General features: G+C 54.6%; 1 protein-coding gene across 1 annotated transcript in view; it reads right to left on the bottom strand.

The window, feature by feature from the left end:
• TXNRD2 (thioredoxin reductase 2) overlaps positions 1-19,086 on the bottom strand; it is a 39,912-nt gene extending 20,826 nt beyond the window's left edge. The window contains exons 1-4 of the mRNA XM_056820922.1: positions 18,884-19,086; positions 17,314-17,552; positions 16,098-16,189; positions 10,061-10,235 (exon numbers count right to left, since the gene is read on the bottom strand). Coding sequence (XP_056676900.1) covers positions 10,061-10,235; positions 16,098-16,189; positions 17,314-17,552; positions 18,884-19,086 — 709 coding nt within the window. The remainder of the gene's footprint in view (positions 1-10,060; positions 10,236-16,097; positions 16,190-17,313; positions 17,553-18,883) is intronic.
• Between the last annotated feature and the right edge of the window lie 1,512 nt (positions 19,087-20,598).

Below are 20,598 nucleotides of genomic sequence, written 5' to 3'. Positions count from 1 at the left end.
TCTTAATTTAGGTGCATTGATTTTGTTCTCCTCAATATCACTTTTGAAAGGGTATGTGAGAATGCCTTTGTTTGATCACTACTGTTTATTTAAAATAATTTTGTGATGTCCCTGGCTGTTTTCTAGACACGTATATGTAAACATGTACATTCATGTGTGTTTACACACACAAATATATTACATATACACACAAAAACATACATGTGCACGTGTATGTATAGATGAAACCTATCTGTGGCTCTGGGGCCATAGCAGCAGCAGCAGGGATTCTGGGTTGGCGAGCAATCCACAAATACTACCGGGAAAAGGGCCTTCCTTGCCTTTTCTTTTGAATCCTCCAGAATGCGTTGCACATCGGGGTTCAATGGTGGCGGAGCTGAATTATGGATGGTACAGAGGGAACAGCTGGGAATGAAAATGGTAGCCATGCAGAATCCCGACACCCCAGTGGCCCTGGAGCCGCTTCAGTGGAGAGAATTAGGGGAGATTAACCTCGGAATCGATAAGGGGCAATCCTGGGCTTTCACAGTTCAAAGGTTAAGAAACTCGCTGGCCGTCCTGGTCCCCGAAGGGGGGCTTGGGTTCCACCCCTCCACCGCAGGGCCTCGCTGGGTTCCGTCCCCTGGATGTGCTGGAGGGAGACGTATCACATATGGAACTTGTCAAAGCAACGTTTCTTTCCTCCTCGCTAATTCAAACGGATGAGGGTCCAGGGTCTGAGGAAACCGGGCTTTAATGGTCAGGCACACTTAACCCTTTGCAGCCCAGAAGTCTCCTGCCACAAGACGTGGGGCTTCCTGGGGCTGAGCTGGCAGGGGAGAAGGCTGAGAGGGCCCCTCCCTGCCCCCGCATACAATGCCAGATATCTTTTCAGTTTTCCAAAGGGCTTAGAGTCTAATTCCTTTGGCTAGGAAAGGTGATTTGATTTCAAAGGCATACTTCTCATAGCTCCCCACTGGGGCAGTCCAAACAACAGGGAGCATGAGATGAGGCCTTGGAAATGTTCTCATTCCTGTGTCTCCATCTGGGGGATGAATCCCCCGTGTGAAAGGCCAAGCCTTAAGTCTTCAGCTGCTCTCTCGCCGCCCCAAGTCAAAACAGAGAGGCTGAGTCAAGCTGTGCTGCCCACTTCAGCTGCCTTCGACTCTGAATCCGCACGCTGTGGGGCCTTGGGCGCAATTCTCCACAGGCTTTGGCTCATCCCACTTGAGAAGGATTGCTTTAAGAAATGCTTTTTAAAAAAATTCCACTGCTCTAGGGAGGTCCCCATGGGAAACCTCTCTTAGTCCAGATGGGTGACTTCTCTGTGACTTGGCATCACCAGATCGTGGGTTTAGGGGCTCTAGAAACCATTGAGTCCAACCTTCTCATTTTACAGCTGAGGGAAACCGAGCCAGAGCGGGAAGGGGCTCCTTCAGGGATCATACAGCCAAGATGGGAGCCTGGCCTTCTCAGTCTTTGTCTTCTCTCCCTCCTTCCTTCTTTTTACAAAACCAAAACACCCTCACCTTCCATCTTGGAATCAACCCTGTGTATTAGTGCCAAGGCAGGAGAGTGGTAAGGGCTAGGCCCTCAGGGTTAAGTGACTCACTCAAGGTCACACTGCCAGGAAGTGTCTGAGGCCAGATCTGAACCCAGGCCCTCCCTTCTCTATCCACTGAGCCAATTAGCTGCTCCCTCTCTACTTTCAGTTTAGTCTTGGAATTCATCACGAGCTGCCCCCCTGAGATCTCCGTCAGTGGCGAGGAATGATGAGGGTCACCAAAGCCAGTTGGGAGCTTGACTTTCTGTCCTGTATGAAGGCCACCCAGAGCCATTTCATTTATATTTGCACATCACAAGCCAGAGGCTATCTATGGCAACCGTATTCTGGGATCAGAACCCCAGGACATCTGCTGGCCCTGATCCAGGCAAGAAAGTCCCAAGGAGGTGGCGTCTGTGGGGCAGATGGTGTCTCAGCCCTGCCCCCTTGCCCCAGGTAGGGCTCGGTAGACTCTGCTTTCCTTGTCTTGGAGGAGCAGTGACTTCATAGTTTGTCCCTATGTCGTTTGTGCCCTTACCAGACAGGCATCATGGCTCTTCTCCTACAACACCCAGGGCCATGGCACGTGGGCTGCCGGCCTGCCTGCCTGCCTCCGGGCTGGACCCTCACTGATTCTGCCTGCAGACAGCTAGCTACCAGGATTCCACCGACCTCTACTCCTGACCCTCCTCAGCTGGCATCCTGCCCACCTCAGAACTCAGGAGTTGCCCTCTGACTCCTGGGCAAAGGCCCTCCACTTGGGTTCTGTTCATGTCTCTGCCCTTTGTGCCCTCTGGATTTTCACTGGCCTGGTCACTCTAAGGACCTCCTTTGGCCAGTGCTGACCCATTCCCCCTCCTTTGGGAACCCCATCAGGGGAATGAGAACAAAGAAGGAGGCGTGCTTCTGGAAGAGTGCCATCTGGCCTGGAGAAGCCCCAAGGAGCAGCACCCTGATTGTCCTGGGCTTCCTTTGAGACAGAGGTGCAGCCTCGCCATCCACAGATTCTCCCTGTATCAAGTGGCATTCTTGTGTGTGTTGGCTCCCTGCTTGGGAGGAAGTAAGCATTTATTGAGTGCCTACTGTATGCCAGGAGCTTTACAAATATTATCTCATTTGACTCTCTCAATAACATTGGAAGAGAGGGGCTGTGGTTATTCCCATTTTATAGATGAGGAAACGAAGGCCAAGAGAGAAAGAGACTCGCCCAGGGTCAATCCACTAGGAAGTGGCTGAAGCAGGATTTGATCTCAGGTCCTCCTGACCCTAGGTCCTCTGCATGCTGCCCAATTCCCATAGATGGGAAGCTCCTCGAGGGGCCGGCCAGAAAGCTTTTGTCTTTTTATCCGCAGCAGCTAGCAGGGCCTGAGTTCTTGGGGGGGGGGGTCTGGGGGCCAAACAGGTCCCCAGGCACTTACAAATGTGGAGAAGCTGGGAGGCCGACATTCGACCCCGAGCAGGAATTCTTTCCGTTCCCGTTTCCCGCTATCAAGTTTGTATCTAATGATGTCTCTCTGTCCTTGGGCCGCGCTACAATTACAGCCGAGACCCAGATTGAATGCCACAGAGGCTGATAGGAAGAACAAATGCAGGGGCCGGCCAGGCATTCCGTGGCGCAGCTGCTTCTGATCTCGATGGGAGTTCTGCACCAGCTGGGGGCTGTCAGCCGCGGGCGGGCGGGCAGGCAGGGCCACCGGCCGGGCGGTCCTCCGGAGAAAGGCGCCGGAGGAGGTCGAGCGAGGGGCCGGTGGCCGGAGGAGACGCTTACCCGCTAACCAGGGCATACGTGGGACCCCCACAGGCATCCCAGCCACCGCCAGCTTTCACCATCTTTGCTCACTCAGCGATGGGGAAGCTCGCATTCCTTCCAATTTCATGCTTGCCTTGAGCACACAGGATGATGAGTGAAAGAAAGACCATTTAATTAAGAAAGATTTAAGTGCCAGACGGAAACAGGAGGAGGTGAGCGAGAGAGGGGGAGCCTAATAAAAGTGCGCACGCGCGTGCAGACGGCAGGTAATGCCCTCGAAGGCTACCATTGACCTGGGCTCATGATGATCTCACTGGATGGGAAAGGGTTGGGGCGCTGCTCACGGGTCCGTGTCTGACTGGGCACCGGCAGGTGTAGCAGCAGGCTGTCCTGGGAGTCAGGGCGCACTAGGACTTTGGGGACACCCTGAAGTTTTCAACGGCTCCTTTGCTGGAATCAACATGGCAGGAAGGCAGGGGTCCTGGACTGCTGACCCAGAGAGGTGCTTCTCCACACGTCCAGGCAACATGGAGGGGTCTGGGTCAGATGGAACAGCTCCGCCTCTAGCATATGAGTGGTCAGAGCAGGAGAGGCTGTGGGAAGAGACCCAGGGTGACCTTGGGTAGGTCCCTTCCCTTCCTCTGTAAAGTGCAGAGGTTGGGCTCTGAGAACTCTTCCAGATCGAAGACCCTCTGACCAAACCATCCCTGGCCACTGTGAGCTGTGTTGGCCACCCCAGGTCGAGGGGGCAGCTTTGGGGGAGCTGACGCTCCAGCTTGCATCTTCCTTTGGTTCCATGGTGGCGGCACGGTAGCTGCTCTCATGGCTCAGGGCCACGTTTGTATGTGGCTCTGACTCCTGGTGTTCCTGCTGTGGGCCCCGGGGAGAGGTCATCCTTGGAAAGAATTGCCTCCCACTCCCCCCTGACCACACTTCTGGAGAGACCCGCCTAGTGGAGGATGATACATCCAGATGGGAGCAGACAGAGATGAGTCGAAGGCAAACAGAAGGCCAGAGAAGGCACTGCAAACTTCCTGGGAGGCCCAGGGAGCCCGCTGTGTGGAAGCCGTGTCCGCTGCAGCAGCAATGACTGAAAGACTGATGGCATCCTCTGAGAGATACAGCGAGGACCAACGAGCCTCCATGCCAAAGAAAGCAAGCTTTGTGACTGGACAAGCGTACAGACCCCTGAAGCTCACGGGAGAGCTACGACAAAGGGACTTCATCCAGACTCGAGGGAGAGAAGGACTACCAGGCACCAGGGGCTGAGGGTTCTTCCATGGGTGCTTCATTACTACAATTTTGAACCCACTAATCCCAGGGACCTGGCATATGCAGGGGAAGGGTGCACCCCTGGTTTGGGGGGAGTTCCTCTAACACCTGTCCCTATTTTACCTGCTTAGTAAATGCCCTTTCTAAAAGCTAATCAAGTCTAGCTGATAATCAACAGAGAGCATACCAGTGGGGGCTTCTCAGCAACACTAGTAGAAACCCCAGCTCCCCTCAGGGTTATCCCCAGAGCTTGGAGGACATCGGCGTAGTTGCTCTCTGGGGACCCAGCTTGCCAATGCAAGTGGGTACTGGGTGAATGCACCCAGACGGGGGTGCCACTGATAAGCAGGCACATTGGGGTAAATACATGGTGGACGGAAGGCTCCCCTGCAGGGGAAAGCTAGTAGCTGAGCAGAAACAGGATTACAGCAAATCCACTTTTCCTAGTCGGCCGTCAAACGTGTCTCAGGTCCCTTCTCGTGGCCAGGCACATTTGTTTACACTGGGCGGCCGTGCTACCAAACCCGGACAGAGTCCAGAGCCGTGGCATCCTTCCGTCCGGGGTCCGTGGTCCCATCTCCAGAGCCAGGCGGACCTTCCTCCGATGAAACACAAGGGAGACGTTCAGCCAACGGGTAAATCGGACGCCGCTGTGTGTGCACGAGTCCTGGCCCAGGCAGGCAGCGGAGGAGGCTCTTGGACAAGGTACAAGGAGGAGGGAAGCTCAAGCTGGAGCCTTAAAGCAGATTTCCTTTTCTTTTCTAACCTTAAGTCAGATCCTTGGAGGTCTATTATTGTTTGCTTATGTTTTCTAAACATCCATCTGGGAGCCCGGAGAAAAAAGGGGGTGTGGGGGGAGCGGCAGCCTCTCAGGGCCTCTGCTCTGAGTACGAGGATTAACGACTGGCTCCAAAGGGCCCCGACTGATGCCAAGCAGAAGACGAGCTGTTAACTGCGCAGAGCTAGCCCGTTCACCAAGGGGATCGGTGAGGCTCCTGGCCATCCACTTCAACGCCACCTGCTGGGAGTGCCTGGTCAGGTGTAGACGAGATGTTCATTTCAACCCACCTACTGCACATGCCCAGTGAGGTGTAGACAAGTGTTCATTTCAGACCCGTCTGTTGTGAGTGCTCAGTCAGGTGTAGATGAAACGTACATTTCAACCCATCTACTGCATGCGCCCAGTCAGGTGTAGACAAGACATTCATTTCAACCTCGTCTGCTGTGAGTGCCCAGTCAGGTGTAGACAAGACATTTATTTCAACCCCATCTGTTGTGAGTGCTCTGTCAGGTGTAGACAAGATGTTCATTTCAACCCCATCTGCTGTGAGTGCTCTGTCAGGTGAGGACAAGACATTTATTTCAACCCCATCTGCTGTGAGTGTCCAGTCAGGTGTAGACGAGATGTTCATTTCAACCCACCTAATGCATGTGCCCAGGTCAGGTGTAGACAAGACGTTCGTTTTTTTTTTTTGCAACTTGGAATGTGAAAGTTTATTTATTTACTTTTAATTTTTAAATATTTTCCCAGGGTTACATGATTCATTTTCCGAGACGTTCATTTCAAACCACCTACTGCGCGTGCCCGATCAGGTGTAGACGAGACAAGCCTTCACGAAGGGCCTTCCATTCCCGCTCTCAGAGGACCAAGGATGAAACTGGCAGAGGGTGCTGAGGGCAGACTTTTGCCCCATTGACAAGGAAAGTAGCCCGGGGCTTCTTCGGAAGGGCCCGGCACTGGGCAGCGGGCAGAATGACCCAAGAAGTTCACAGGCAGCAGTTTGCGCCCTAGGAGCCAGCTGAGCAAATGTCGGGTGCTGGGGGTCCCCCAACATCCAAGCTGTCACGCAGACCCGCCGCTCTCACGCTCTCATCTCCTCACACCTCCGCCGGGGGTCTGCCTGCCTCCGTCCCTTCCCTCGTGGATCCCCTCAAAACACAGGGGGGCACCCTGCTCTGCCCTGTGTCGATGCCACCTCAGATCTGCTCAGGATCCACTTGGGCACCCACGTACTTCCATGCAGCATGCCCGGGGGCGCAATCACCAGAGCTGGCATTTCAGCAGTTTTAAAGCTGGCAAAGCTCTTTGCATTCCTCATCTTTTCCTGCGTATTTGTTCCAAGGCAGAAGAGCGGTAAGGGCTAGGCAATGGGGGGGAAGTGACTTGCCCAGGGTCACTCAGCAGGCCAGATTTGAACCCCAGACCTCTAGGTCTCTAGGCCTGGCTCTTCATCCACTGAGCCACCCGGCTGCCCTCCATTAAGAATTATTTCAGGAGAGTGAGCCCAGGGGCTCCCCTTTATTTCCAACTAGGACATGAACTTGACAGGCCAAGAGAGGCGTTTGACAGCTCCAATGAAAGCATTCAACAAGGTTTCTTCAAGAACCGAGTACAGATTTATATGGTGAGCTCATCCCGGATGTAAAAGGAGAGGGTTGGATGAGACAACTGATCCACCGAGGCAGCTGAGGTCATGGAGGGTCCCTGCACGGCCCTGGGAAAGCCATTTAACTGGTGCTTGCCTCAGTTTCCCCAACTTCACGATGAAGATCAGACTAGCCCCTGCCTTCTAAGATCGTCACTGTAACCGCTCAGCCCAGTTCCAGGCCTCTTCTGGCCCCTGGTTCCAGGCCCAGGACCTGCAGGCCTGTCCTTTCCGGGGGCCGTAGTCAGCCCGCCGTCCCAAAGCCCCATGGATGAGCCCCAATCGGATGGCACTCCCAAAGCTGAGGCCCCCTCAGACCTCAGGGGGAGTTTTGCCCATTCTTTCTCTCAGGCCATCCATTAACTCTGAGTCTAATCCAGAAAGATGTTGGTGAATCAGTGAAGCGATCGTGCTCCTGCGCCGCAGGGCCCGCGTCTGCCAGGGCTCACTGGCTCCCAGGGTCCCTCTTTTCCTCTGCAGTCCCAGGGCTCCGCTAGAGGCTCCCCCTGGTTGCCCCCTTTCTCAGCAAATTCTACAGATGACCCTTTCCGTCTGTCGTTGCTGCCTTCGAATGAGGGGCTCATGGGAGACGGCCTCGAGGGCCACACGCCGGAGGACTCGAGTGCATCTCGCTTTTACTCGTAAACGTTGTCTTTCCTGTTCCAATAGGACTTCCTGTCTTTCGTCCACAATGGTACTCCAATGGCCTAATTCCGGCTGAATTCTGGGAAAAGATGGTAGTCAAGACCATTTCTAATGACCCAAAGGAGGCAATCACGAGGGACTCGGGAGAAATGGGAGACCTGCAGGACCTGCACTCACAACCGCTAACTTCTGCTCATGTTTGGGTTCCTGGGAAATAACTGCTGCTCAGTGCCCATGTCCTGAGGATCCTGGTGGTCCGCCGGAATCAGGCTCAATGGCTGAGCTTGGATTCCTGGGGCAGAGGGGGAAAGGGTGGGCCTCAAGAGTCCTCATCTGTGAAATGAGAGGCTGGTCCAGGTGGCCTCTGAGGGCCTTCTTGGGTGTCCTGGACCCCCTGGCCGTCTGCTCAAGGGAATGGTTTTCACTCACTAAAGGCCACGCTAAACTGTGCTCTGAAGGCCATGATAACAAAGACCACCATTTCCTCCAGGTCTTTGGCCTCCAGGTTAAGAACCCCCGAGAGACAGCAATGAGCCCAAGGTTCCAGAGCAATTAGAAAATAGGGTCCAGAGCCCCGTGTGGCTGCTTCCTAGCCAAGTGGCTTTGGGCAAGTCCCAGCCCCAGCCTTGGTTTCTTCACCTGTTAACTTCTAAAAAATACAAAACCCCTTCCCTTCGGTCTTAGAAGTGATACTAAGTATTGATTTCAGGGCAGAAGAGCAGGAAAGACTAGGCATTTGGGGTTAAATGACTTGGCCAGGGTCACAGCTAGCAGGTTTCTGAGGCTACATTTGAACCTAGGACCCGTGGGCTGCAGGCCAGGCCCTCTAGCTACTGAGCCAGCTGACTGCCCTTACCTGTAACATTTTGATGAGAACACAAATGAGTCGACGATGTTTTTTCTAAAAGTTAAGGATGTGATTAGATTCCATGACGGACTACAGCCATCATTTGGCACAACCACGTGTTCTGGGCTAAAGGATCCAAGGCCCTGAGCCCCCAAGCTACAGGGATCTCAGAGACCCTCGAAGTCAAGCCCTTCACTTTAAAGGGGAAAAGCACAGACCGGGGGAGGGGGGGAAGACTTGCTCTGAGACACTCACACGGCACCCAAGGTAGGTCCTACTGACCTCCTCATTGGGTGTGGAGCCAATGAGATACCCTGTGCAAAGGCCCAATCGCAGTGTTTGCAAAGCAACTGCCGAGTTCTTGCTAAGGAGATAGCCTCCCCTGCTAATGGTGCCTGGGCCCCCCAAAGCAGCAGAGGAGCAGCGGCTCAGACCCTAAGGCATCCCAGGGGCAGAAGCCACTGGGAATAATGCTAGAATTTGGACAGGAGAAGAAGCCCTTTCCCTCCGGGCAAACCTGCTCCTTGATGCCCCCAGGAGCACACAAATGGCCTTTGCCTCTGAGAGGCAGCCTCAGGGTTTGGAGGCCCTGCTGGCACTGGGGCGGCTGGAGAAGGGTATGGATGGACCACGGCCCAGGCTTGTAGTGGGGACCCCTCCTAATTCTAGGGTCCTCCCTCTCTCCGATTTCCTATTTGTCCTCTAGCTCACTTATTTGTACATATTTGCTTGGTGTCTTCCCTCTTAGACTGGAAGCTCCTTGAGGGCAGGGATTGTCTTCTGCTTCCTCCTGTATCCTCATCATGCACAGTGCCCGGCACAGAGCAGGTGCTCAATAAATCTTAGTGGAGTGACTGCCTGCCTGAGAGGGTCAGGAGCCCTGAGTTCAGGCTCTGGTGAAGCCATTAAACACATGACGCCCTCTTACAAAATGCCCTAAGCCTGCCTCCATTTCCCTTCCTCCCGAGTCCTGACATTCCATGATCACCAATTTTCTGGGATTCTCTTAAGCTGAACCTTGGAAAGAAGGAAGGACATGCTTCCCAATTCCTATGGAGGCTTAGCTGAGAGAAAAGCAGCTCTGGGAGAGGGGCGGGGTGTGAAGCAGTCTCCTTTAGAGCAGGAACTGGACTTGTTCTGGTTAGGGCTAAAAGGCAGGTAAGACCAATGGGCAGAAGCAAAAGGCAGGCAAGATAGTTATAAAGAGGGAAGAACCTTTTCCCAACAGAAGTTACCACAGTGCAGTCAATGACTGTGCTTCAGGTAGTGAGCTCTCCATCACCAGAGGTGTCAGGCAATTAGAAGAAGAGGATTATAGAAGTAGGGTCCCTGACGCTACAAGACTTCACCTTTTTGAAAGGCCTCATTCTGTAAAGTACTGGGAGATGACAGGGAGCTCAAAGGCCACTTTCCCCATTTTCTGTGATGAGAGGAAGATGTTAACGGCTTGGTCCTACAGCTCCTTTATGTCCCAGAAGGGCCCTGTCTGTTCTTGGCCTGCCTGGAGAGGCCCATCTGGCCATACCCAGATGGAGAACGACACAAGGAGAAGGATAAGCCATTTGTTCAAGTTTCTAGATAGCATATGGTCCACTTACCTATGGCCCACAGGACTGTGTCAAAGGTGCCCATCTCTTCTTTGTCCAACTCACGGTTTTCCCAGGTAACTTGGATTTGATTATCCTTAAGTTTTTCCAATTTTTTGACTATGCACTTCTTCAAAAACTTTGTGCCATGGGATTCCATGTAGTCAGTTACCAAGTGAGCCATTTGCTGGAAATAAAAACAAAACATGTCATGGAAGACCCTGACTTCCAGAACCAGGCTTCAGCCCCTTCTCCTTCTTGTGCTCGAACCGCGAAGGAAACATGTTCTGTGGGTCCCTAATTGGATACACACACAGACAACGGGAAAGATAGCTTTGTCCTGTTCCCCACTGGGTACAAATACGGTTAGCAGGTTCTGTGTGCCCTAGGAAGGTCCTTCCAGGCAGGGCTGGCCAGGTTGCAGTCATGGGTCCTGAGCCCACTGGACTTGGAACAGGCAAATGGGGAGTGACTCAGCCAAGTACCAAGGAATGCCTCCCTTGAATGGGAAGTCCCAGGTGAGTGGAGGAATGGGCCAGGGGGGCTTTTCAGAGGGAGTCCAAAGGGGACTAGAGGAAGCCAAGTGCCTACTGTGAATGGGGTCGGTGGAAATGCCAACTCCCTGTCTTAAGGACCCTTGGCCATTACACAGGTCTCATTTTGGTGTTCTGTCTCAATCCTCATGATTAATTTTGAGCCCGTTTCTTTGCCTTATGACCAAAGACTCCTAAATTGAGTCTGCTGACTTCCTGAGAGCTCCAAGGGGAGGTGGGGGGACAGAGGGCACTGGTTTTGGGCCAGGAAAGCCAGAGGGCTTGGGATCCAGGTTGGGGTATGCCAATTAAAAATTATAGAACTTCAGATAATTGCCTTCCCCTCAGCTCTCCAGCTATAAACAAGTGATTGGGACTCCACAAAGGTGATGTCCCTTCTCTTCCAGCTCAAACATTCAAGGGTCCTGGCTCCAATTTAATCTATTTTGATATCCCCTCGCTCACGGATCTGGACTGCGGGGCAACTGTGTCTAAGGTGCTTTTGAAGCCAACTCCGGAGCCACAATTTCTCCAGAAAGCCTGAGATGGCAATCTGTCTTCTTGACTTGTCTGTGAGCAGAGACACATCTACACACACACACACACACACACACACACACACACACACACACACACACACGGACACACGAGAGCCCAGTTGTCCAAAGAAGAGAAGTAGCTGGCTCAAGAAAGTGACTTCAGGACACAGAGCCACCAGCATTAGAGAAGGGCAAATGTCTGTCCACATGCTCCTTCCTGGGGTTTAGAAGCCACACAGATCAGGGCATCATGTATGCAGAGATGGGAGCAAGCAAGGAGAGAAGGGCTGAACAACTGGCCTGGAATGTACCAAAACCATGAATGCAGGGAGTGGCGCAGGACCCAGAGCTCTAAGGGTCCACAATTTCCCCTTTGAGTAAAATATGGGCAGATGCCTCCATTTAGCCTGATATAAAAGCTGGGAGTCTAAGAATTCATTTACTACAGATTTGAGGCTATCAGGAGTCATCTCTCCACTGACCACAAGGATGTCTAAAAAACAACAAAAATGGCCTCCGACACTCCCAGACCCTGTTTAAGAAAGGAAACATAGAATGACAAAATGAATGGTTTGGAGGATGTGAGAAAGATGTCCAGCTTCTGAAATCACAGTCCTGAGAACTTTGGATGGACCGAGGTCTCATTTAAAAACTCATCCTTTAAAGGCCTTTGAGGCATTGACTTGACAGCCTAATGGTCATTCCATCTCATAGTGAGTCTTTGAAAGGCCAAAGAGAACAAAAGAGGTGATGGCACTTTGGCCTGCTGAGTGGATAAAATATTGGACATAGGGTCAGGAAAATGAGTTCAAATACTGCATCAGATACTTAATAGCTGGATTATATTGGACAAGCCACTTCTTTTCTGTCTGCCTCAGTTTCCTCATCTGTGAAATGGGGAAAACAGCATCCCAGGGTTGTTGTGAGGATCTCGTGAGATCCCCTATAAAGGACTTTGCACATCCTAGGGCACTACAGAAGTGTTGATGTTGTGATGAAGATGAAGCATCATTAAAGCAACTGCCCTCCTCTGTCCATTGCTTGGGCTTGTCCAAGATTCGCTAGGAAAAAGGGACAAATTATGGCCATGAAATTCTCATCTTGCTTAGGGTGGGTAAAGCAGTAGAAAGAGCCTTGGATTTGGAGTCTGAAGGAATTGATTGGTTTGACTCCAAGCATGGGCCCGGGGATGAAGGGCTGACCCAAGGCTGGTCCTAAGGCCCATCCCCTGCTTGGCTGCAGGCTGAAGAAACTTCTCAGGGGCCTCTGCTCAGGCCCTGAGGGACTGGGGGGAAGGTGTAGGACCCCTGGCACTTGAGGGTACCTATGGGGCATATGGTGCCAAGGTGAAAGTATCTGGGCAATGGGGATGGAGCGGGATGTTTCACAGAGGCAGCAGTGGGAGTGGGATGGGGAGGGGAAAGTCATCACAGCTGCCACTGACTTGGTGCCTCGACCTTCAATATCTTCATCTATGGGCCTGTGTCTCCTCCACGGAAAAGACGAGCTCTGATGGCCCTTCTGGTTCGGATCCTAATGAAGGGGAAGGGGCTCCCCTCACTGGAGATCTTCGAGCCAAAGCCAGTCCTCCTAGGGACCGACCCTGTTGGGGAAGCTTGTTCCAGGGGGTCCTTTTCAGGCCTTGGAGGCCTCTGATTTGGGCTTTTCTAATGCTGACAGGGAGGGATCCTCATGATCACTCACAGCCAGGGGGTCTCTAAAGTGTCTTTGTGCCTGCCTCAGCCCCAGCCCAACTCGGGGAGGTGGGGAGGCTGCTGGGTACTTCTGAAGATGCCCTCGTGCCAATGAAATCCTGGGTCTGGTCCCCATCCTCTGCCTCTTATCAAACAAGATAAACAAAGGTGCCGGCCGCCGGGAACGCCTCGATGACCTTCCGTGTGTGTGCGGGAATGAGAAAAGTGCCTCGTTCTTCCAGTGTCTCCCCCTGTAGACCGGGAGCTGTAGGGGGGCAGGGACCACCTCTGTCCCTTCTGTGTGCCCAGGGCTTAGCCCCGGCGCTGGCATCACCCCAGGGGCCTCGTAAATGCTGCTTTACTGACGGACAGACCTTTACTAGACAGATTTCCTTTGAAGGGTCTTTTTTTAAAGCAGATTCTTTCCACAGGCGAATTGGCACAAGTTTCCTGTTGCTAGCCGACCACCTGGCAGGTGTCTTTGTTGGCGAGGGGGATCAGCATGACAACCAGAAACCTTCTCCCAGACACGCATGGCGCCCATTTTCAGGAGGCATGGCTAATTTGAGCATCCGAAGGGAAGCCGCAGCCTGTCAGGGCCTCGCTGTCCTTCTGATGGCTCTATTCAGGGGTGCCCCGCTCTCCCAGCCCTGCGCCACCCACCCAGAACTAAGGAAGGGCGTTCTTGGCTCGCCTGGGAACGTCTGACTCTCAGCCCACAATGGGAGGCTGGCACCGCTGTAAAGCAAATCTCACGATGAGCCTCTCTGAAACCGGATCCAGGGCTCCTCCCAGCCCGTTTCCAGGCCTCCCAGGCTCAGCAGCCACCCTGAAGGCAGACCCACAGGCTCTGGAGGGCCCTCAGGCACCACGTCCCCTCACACGCTGGCTGGCCCAGGGTGCAGGGTTCGGGCAGGAGCCTGGCTGGCCCTTGGCTTCTTGGCCCCGGCAGGCAGGAGCACACGGGCCTAAGGTAGGGAAGATAGCCTGGAGGCTGGGCCGTGACCCTGGGAGGGAATTCTGCAGAAACAAGATGCACACCACCAGCAAACTGGCAGGAAGAAATGGAAGATGCTCGAGAGGCTGACTTCTCTCCTGACATCTTTCTGTGACCATCAGTCAGTAAGCCAGTAGACAGGCATCTTTAGTACCTTCTCTGTCTGTGCCACGTGCTTGGATCCCTGACAGATACAGGAACTGGTCCTTAAGGGGCTCCATCCCTTGAGGGATCAGCAACCCAGCTTCCCTGAAGCACTGTTCAAGACTTACTACAGGGGGCAGCATGGTGGCTAGAGCACCAGGCCTAGGGACGGGAAGTCTTGGGTTCAAATCTGGCCTCAGACACTTCCTCGCTGTGTGACCCTTAACAAGTCACTTCACCACCCCTACTGCTTAGCTCTTACCATTCTGCCTTGGAACTGATACACAGTACTGATTCTAAGATGGAAGGTGAGGGATGCCAAAAAAAGAGGCACCCACATCGTATAAGCTTGGAGAGAACTTCAAGTTTCCTGAACCTGTGACCGGATCCACCCATTCTGGAGGGCTCTCAAGCCGGGCTGACCCCCGACCCAACCACAGCTTTGCTGGGTCTGTAGCCCAAAGGAAAAGGACCCCTCCGGAGAGCAATGCCGAGGCGATGCCCATTCACCGGGGAAGGGCCAAACAAGCTGTGGGACCCGGCCGTGAAGGAATCCTCTGGGGAAGACCGATATGAACAGACACAAAGTGAAGTGAGCAGAACCAGGGGACACGGCAATGGAGAACGGTGACCAGCTGCAAAGGACTGAGCTCCTTGGTGTGACAGCGCTCCGTGGCCATCCACCACCAGAGAAAGGACCGGGGCTTCAATCTCTGTCATCCATCTATTCACCCATCCGTCCGTCCATCCTTCCACCCATCCATCCATCCGTCCATCCCTCCACCCATCTGTTTGTCCATCCATCCATCCATCCATCCATCCATCCATCCATCCATCCATCCACCTTTCTTTTCTTCCTCTTCCTTCCTCCTGTCGTTCCTTCTCCCTCTCACAGTGCAGCTCACGAGGGAATGTTGCAGGACTTCTTCGCATGGCTGATGGGCAGCAAGCTTCTGGCCTTCTCAGCGGGGAGGGAAAGGCGGGGGGAGGAAGAGTGTGAAAGTGAAGCTAAAAAAGGGCGTCTCTCGAGATGTGCTGACACGGCAGGCTCGGCGGCTCCTCCCCGAATGGACTCCTCGTTTGGCGCACATCCGGGGCTTCAGGATCACGAGCGGCCCCTCTTCCTCCAGGATTTCAGGGTCTTCTCCTCCTCCGCTGGATCCTTCTCCAGGGCTGCCCTGGAACCCTTCAGGGCTCTTCTCCCTCCGTCTCCCTTCCCTGGGTGACCTCCTTGGCGCCCGTGGACTGAATGAGAACTTTTAATCCGAATCCCCCGTTCCGGGCTTTGACCTGGCCTCAGTCCCAGCCTTGTGACGAATGTCCTGTAGGCGTCTCTGTCCGAAGCGGAACGCGGCCCCCGTCCCAGCCTTGACGTTATCTCAGCGCCTCAGTCGCCCTCGTGCCACGTGTCCCCTGTGGTCAGATCCTGTCCTTTGCGCCTCCGTGTCTCCCAGGGCACCCCTCATCGTCCCCTCACCCCTGGGGCGGGACCTCGTGGGGGTCGCCCCCAGCCCTCACAGGCCCCTCTGGGGGCTCCCAGTTTCCCCCAGGGTTGGCATTCCTGGGCCGGGCCCTTCTGAGGTGTAGGTGGGGACGGGCCAGGCTACAAAAACGTGGGTGTCCACATGTAGTGCCGGGCAGCTGGGGGGCCCTCGCACTGCATTTCTTTCTCCGGCCGGGACCCTCTCTCCCCCTCTGAGGGGGGATGGCCCGTCCTCCTTCCCCAGCCATCCCTGAGGACACGCAATCACAGGTCTAGGCCAGAAGGGACGTTGGGGGCCGCACTGTACAGATGAGGACACTGAGGCCCACGAGGGGAAGGGCCTGGCTAAGACACCCAGCAAGGGGTCTGAGGTGGGATCGGAACTCAGAGCTTCTGGCCTCCACCTGGGAGTGGAGGCTGTTCCTCACCAGAGCCACATTCGATCCGGATCTCGGCCGTGAGAGGCTTTCCTCAGTCCCAGAGCCGACGCTGTTGGAGGCCAGACTCCGAGCCACGGCTCTGGCCACGACGGCCAAGCCCCGCGTCTCCCCGTTGGGGCCAGAGCCTGAAGGCCGCTGGGGCCTCCCTGATGGGTGGAGGGAGCAGGACTGAGGAGAAGCCCCCAGAGCCCCCAGGAGCCCAGAATGCCCGACGTCTACCTGGTCAAAGCCTCGCAGGGGGATGCTCCTCATCATGACGGTGGTGTCGAGGCCAAAACCTGTGAGGAACCCCGCACACTCCAGGGCCACGTCTGGGAAGGCAGCGACTTAAGGAAAGAACCATGGAGTCCAGACGCACTAACTGAGCCTTCTCTGACCCCCAAGGACAATCCTGACAGGCAGCTGCTACGGTCCCATTTTACAGATGAAAACAGAGACCGAGGGGGCAGCTGGGTAGCTCAGTGGATTGAGTCAGGTCTAGAGATGGGAGGTCCTGGATTCAAAGCTGACCTCAGACACTTCCCAGCTGTGTGACCCTGGACAAGTCACTTGACCCCCATGGCCTAGCCCTGAACATTCTTCTGCCTTGGAGCCAATACACAGTATTGACTCCAAGACGGAAGGTGAGGGTTTAAAAACAAAAAAGAAAAGAAAAGAAAACGGAGACCGAGAGGGGCCAAGTGACTTGCCCAGGTCGGATGGTGAGTACCTTTCGGAGGCGGGATTTGAACTCAGCTTCTGACTCTAGCTCCAGCGCTGGGGGTCACCTCCCTGCAAGTTCCCAGACAGCCTTTTTCCTACCACAATCCCAGCCTGTCCTCCCCGACAAAGGGCCAGCCAGAAGCCGTCTGACAGCCTGCAGGGATGGGGGCACCCTGTGACACCTGGAGTCCGTTTCGGGGCCCTTTCTGGACATCCTGAGTCTGCCTCCCTGGGCTCCCCCTCCCACGAGAGGCCCCGTCAGTCTGCGGCACCTGGCCCTGCTTCTTTCTAGTTCCCCTGAATCCTCTGCGCCCACACAGGAGCCTGGCTTGGGGCTGCGGCCTCATTCGCTAAGCCCCCTCCCCACCTTGGAACTGTCAGGGGGCCCCTCCTGACCTGCACCTTGCCAGCCCCTGTGCTCCCCTCCCAGCCTGGAGGATCTGAACTCGGGCCCACCGGGTGAGCGTCCCAGCTCTGCGTCCCACTCCCACGGCAATCTCAGGCAAGTCTCTCCTCTGCAAATCGAGGGGCTTCTCCCGGATGACACATGAGGTGCTCCTGGAGCCGGGCAGGGGGGCACCGTGTCTAATTCCACCCCGAGTGGGCACACGCCTTGTCCCCCCAACACCATCTGAACCACGGGGCGCCTGGACCCAAGGCCTCGGCCCACTCTCGCACCCACAGCACGGGCAGCCCTTCTTTTCCTCGTCGTGCCCAGCTCACCAAAGGATACAGCTGGCTCCAACCACCAACCTGGAAAGGAAAAGACAACGCTTCAGCCAGGGCACCCCGGTGTCCCTCTGGGGGGGCCCAAGATGCTCCAGCGGCCTCAAGCAAGCGTCAGGGAGGCCCTTTCTGAGATGGTCCCGGCCCGCAGGGGCTTCCCTTGTCTTGGGGCCCCATTGGGTGGGTGGTGGAGGGACCCTGCCCCACGGGGGGAGGGGGGCACTGCTCAGCTGTGAAGGGACCCTGCTTCACAGGGGGCTGCTCAGTGGCAAGGAGCACATCCACACGTGGCCTGGCTGGGCCTCGGGGAGACGCCCTCTCTCTGTGGGTTGTTGGCCCACGCCAGAAGGCCTCCACGTGCCTGGCTGGCCCAGATACCCTTGCTGTAACTGAGGGAGGCCTCAGAAGGGGCCTCTGCCTGGCCCAGAGAGACACGAGAACAAGCTTCCCTCTCTTGGACTCCCCCCCACAAGCCTAGAGAAGGTGCCGAATGGTCACTGCGTGCGAGCATTGACAGTCTGCTTGGGAGACAGGAAGATGCTTTCATTCTCAGACTCGGGATTCTTGGGCGGTCCGAGGGATCCAGATGAGAAGATCAAAGGCCGGAGAACCACAGGGCCCAAGAGGGGAAGGGGCTTCCCCAGGACACACAGGGAGGAGCCCAAACGAGAGCTAGAAGGACCCGTCGTGTCACACTCTTAGGGACTCCTCTTGGGGCTCCTTGGCAGAGATACCAGATGGCTGGCATTTCCTTCTCCAGCTCATCTTGGAGACAAATGGGAGGCCATCCCATCTAGCTACCTTGACTTCCAGACCGGGACTTGAACCAGGGTCTCAGCCTCTACATCAGCTTTCTTGCCTTTGGAGTTCACCATCAGGGTCAAGAAGCCGCCAAGTCTTAGAAGATCCCCTTGTCAGAGGCAGAGTCACCCCTCTGAAGCCTCCCCCCATTATTACAATTGTCATCAGGACCCTCCAAACTCTCATTTCCCATATGGGCTGTGGATGGAGGAGAAAAAGGCCCCAAAGGGGCTCTGCTCAGCTGCAAAGCAGCATTGCCAAGGAGGTGCAGGGAGGGCTGGGAAAGCCCTGGTCTGCAGAGATGGGGGTGGGACGGGGCCTCAGGGGGCTGGGGACATCTAGGAGCCACCTAGGAAAAGAGAAGGATGCCAGGAAGAGTGGAGGTTCCAGGCTCAGAGATTGTAGGACAGCCATCATGCAGGGCCCAGGAAGGAGGCAGTCCCTTCCCCAGGGATGGCTCTCCTGACTTTGGCCCACCCAGCCCACGGCTGTTGCTTCCACTTTCTGGGGCCGATGTCTCGTCCACATGACAGCTGTGCCTCAACCACATAAGGGAAGGTGGCGGGAATGTGGCAGTGGTTCAGGCAGCTGGGTCTGGGAAAACCTCAGCAAACAGGGGCCTCTCCCTGCCGGGCTGCACTTTTATGGAGCGAATCCCAACTCCCATCCATCAGCATACTCCTCGCAACAACTCAATGAGGAGGGCAGACAGTGCACCAAGTCTGCCCTTCTCCAAAAGAAGACACCTCGCCTTAGGTCCGAGGCAGGACTCAAACCCGAGTCTCAGGCCAGACTGGTGCTCCTGGGACAGCACTGGACTAAATGACAGAGCCTCCTTTTTGACCAACGACACGCCACTCAGGACTGCACCAGCATCCGGCAGCATTCGGAGGAGGCGCAGCTCTAAAGCAGGCGCCACTCCAGCCTCCCCACGCCAGGTCTCATTGGATGCACAAAGACTGACCGTGAAAGGGCCCATTTGCAGGGTATTGCCGAGAATGATGAGATCAGAAGAGCCTCAGCCCTCTCCTCCCTGACGACAGCAGCTACTCTGCTTCCCACTGACCACACCAGGGGGCCAGAGAGGCTCTGAATCCTCGGGGCCACTCAGGCCAGCCTATTCCTAATGCTGGACACAACAGGGAGATTGAGGCGACGATTGATCTCTACGACATGACAACAAAACTTAGGACTAGGCTTCTTCTCAGATCTTCAGGATCTCTCTAACTGCTCCAAAACTGAAATAATATATAAGAAATATAGTCTCAGACACTCACTAGCTGTGTGACCCTGGACAAGTCACTTTACCTTATTTATCTCAGTTTCCTCATCTGTGACATGAGCTGGAGGAAAAAATGGCACACTGTCCCAGTATCTCTGCCGAGAAAAATGAGGACCCCAAAGGGGGTCCCAAAGAACTGAGCCTGACTATAATGACTGGACAATAACAAAAAAAATAAAGAAATTTCAGCCCCTCCATGATCTAAGACGAGGACGGTAATGAGGTACAAAGCCAAAGAACTAATGATTGCAGAGAAGGCTCTCCTCGAGACCTCTAGCCCCTAACGTGCTGCTCAGCGCTCCCTTGCTCCAACAGCGGCCTCTTGGATTGGCCCCCGAACTCACCCCTCCCTGACCAAAGCCAGCCCTCAGCTAGAGGCAAAGCAGAGGAACATGAGGCTGGCACCAGCAGGTGGGGCAGCCAAGGTGCTCCACTAAGCCTCCTGAAGTCACCTAATACACAGATGGAAGTTGCTGAAATGGGTAGATAGCCCTGAGGAAACTGTCATCAAAGGAAGGAGTCAGAAAGTGAGGAACAGCGCAATGGAAAATGAACCACTTGATGAGGCAGAGGACCCTGTGGCTCCCCGGAAGGCATGCAATCATAGCAGGAGGTTCCTAACTGGTGTAAAAGAGAAATGGGAAGGGTGAACCAGAATTTATGGCCCGATGGCTACAAATAATTTACAGAAAAGAAAAGCCGGATATCATAGTGGCAAACTGCCAAAGAAGTAAAAGAGAACAACTGCCAGGGAAGACAAATACATAGAAATGAAGGACAATCAGGCAGAAGAGAAGCAAAGAACAACCGTGTTAAAAAATATATGATTTCTTTAAGCAAAACATATCAAGCTTGAAAACAGGAGACAAAGGAAGGATTCTGGGTCTCAGAAACATTCCTGAATGCCACAAAGCAGAAAAATAATACAAGAAAACTGCCAGGACGTCTGAACACAGGAACAAAGCACCCAGTGAAACAATCCATGAGTGACTTCCAGAAACAACTGAGGCACCAACATTTATTGAGCACCTACTGTGTGCCGGCACCGTGCAGGATGGGCGCAAACATCTGACCCAAGGCAGAAAGGGAAAATGAAGGCTTCAGGACAATCTCAGAGCAAGATGGAGAGGGGTCAACACGTCTCCACAACGTCCACACTTGGCCTGGAGGAAAGACGAACTGGCGGGCTCCCCTGCCCCAGAGGGGTAG

The sequence above is a fragment of the Monodelphis domestica genome, chromosome 3 (genome assembly GCF_027887165.1).
Source record: "Monodelphis domestica isolate mMonDom1 chromosome 3, mMonDom1.pri, whole genome shotgun sequence".
Classification (NCBI taxonomy): domain Eukaryota; kingdom Metazoa; phylum Chordata; class Mammalia; order Didelphimorphia; family Didelphidae; genus Monodelphis; species Monodelphis domestica.
Note: the sequence above shows the minus strand (reverse complement) of the source record. Positions and strands in the feature narration are given on the sequence as shown.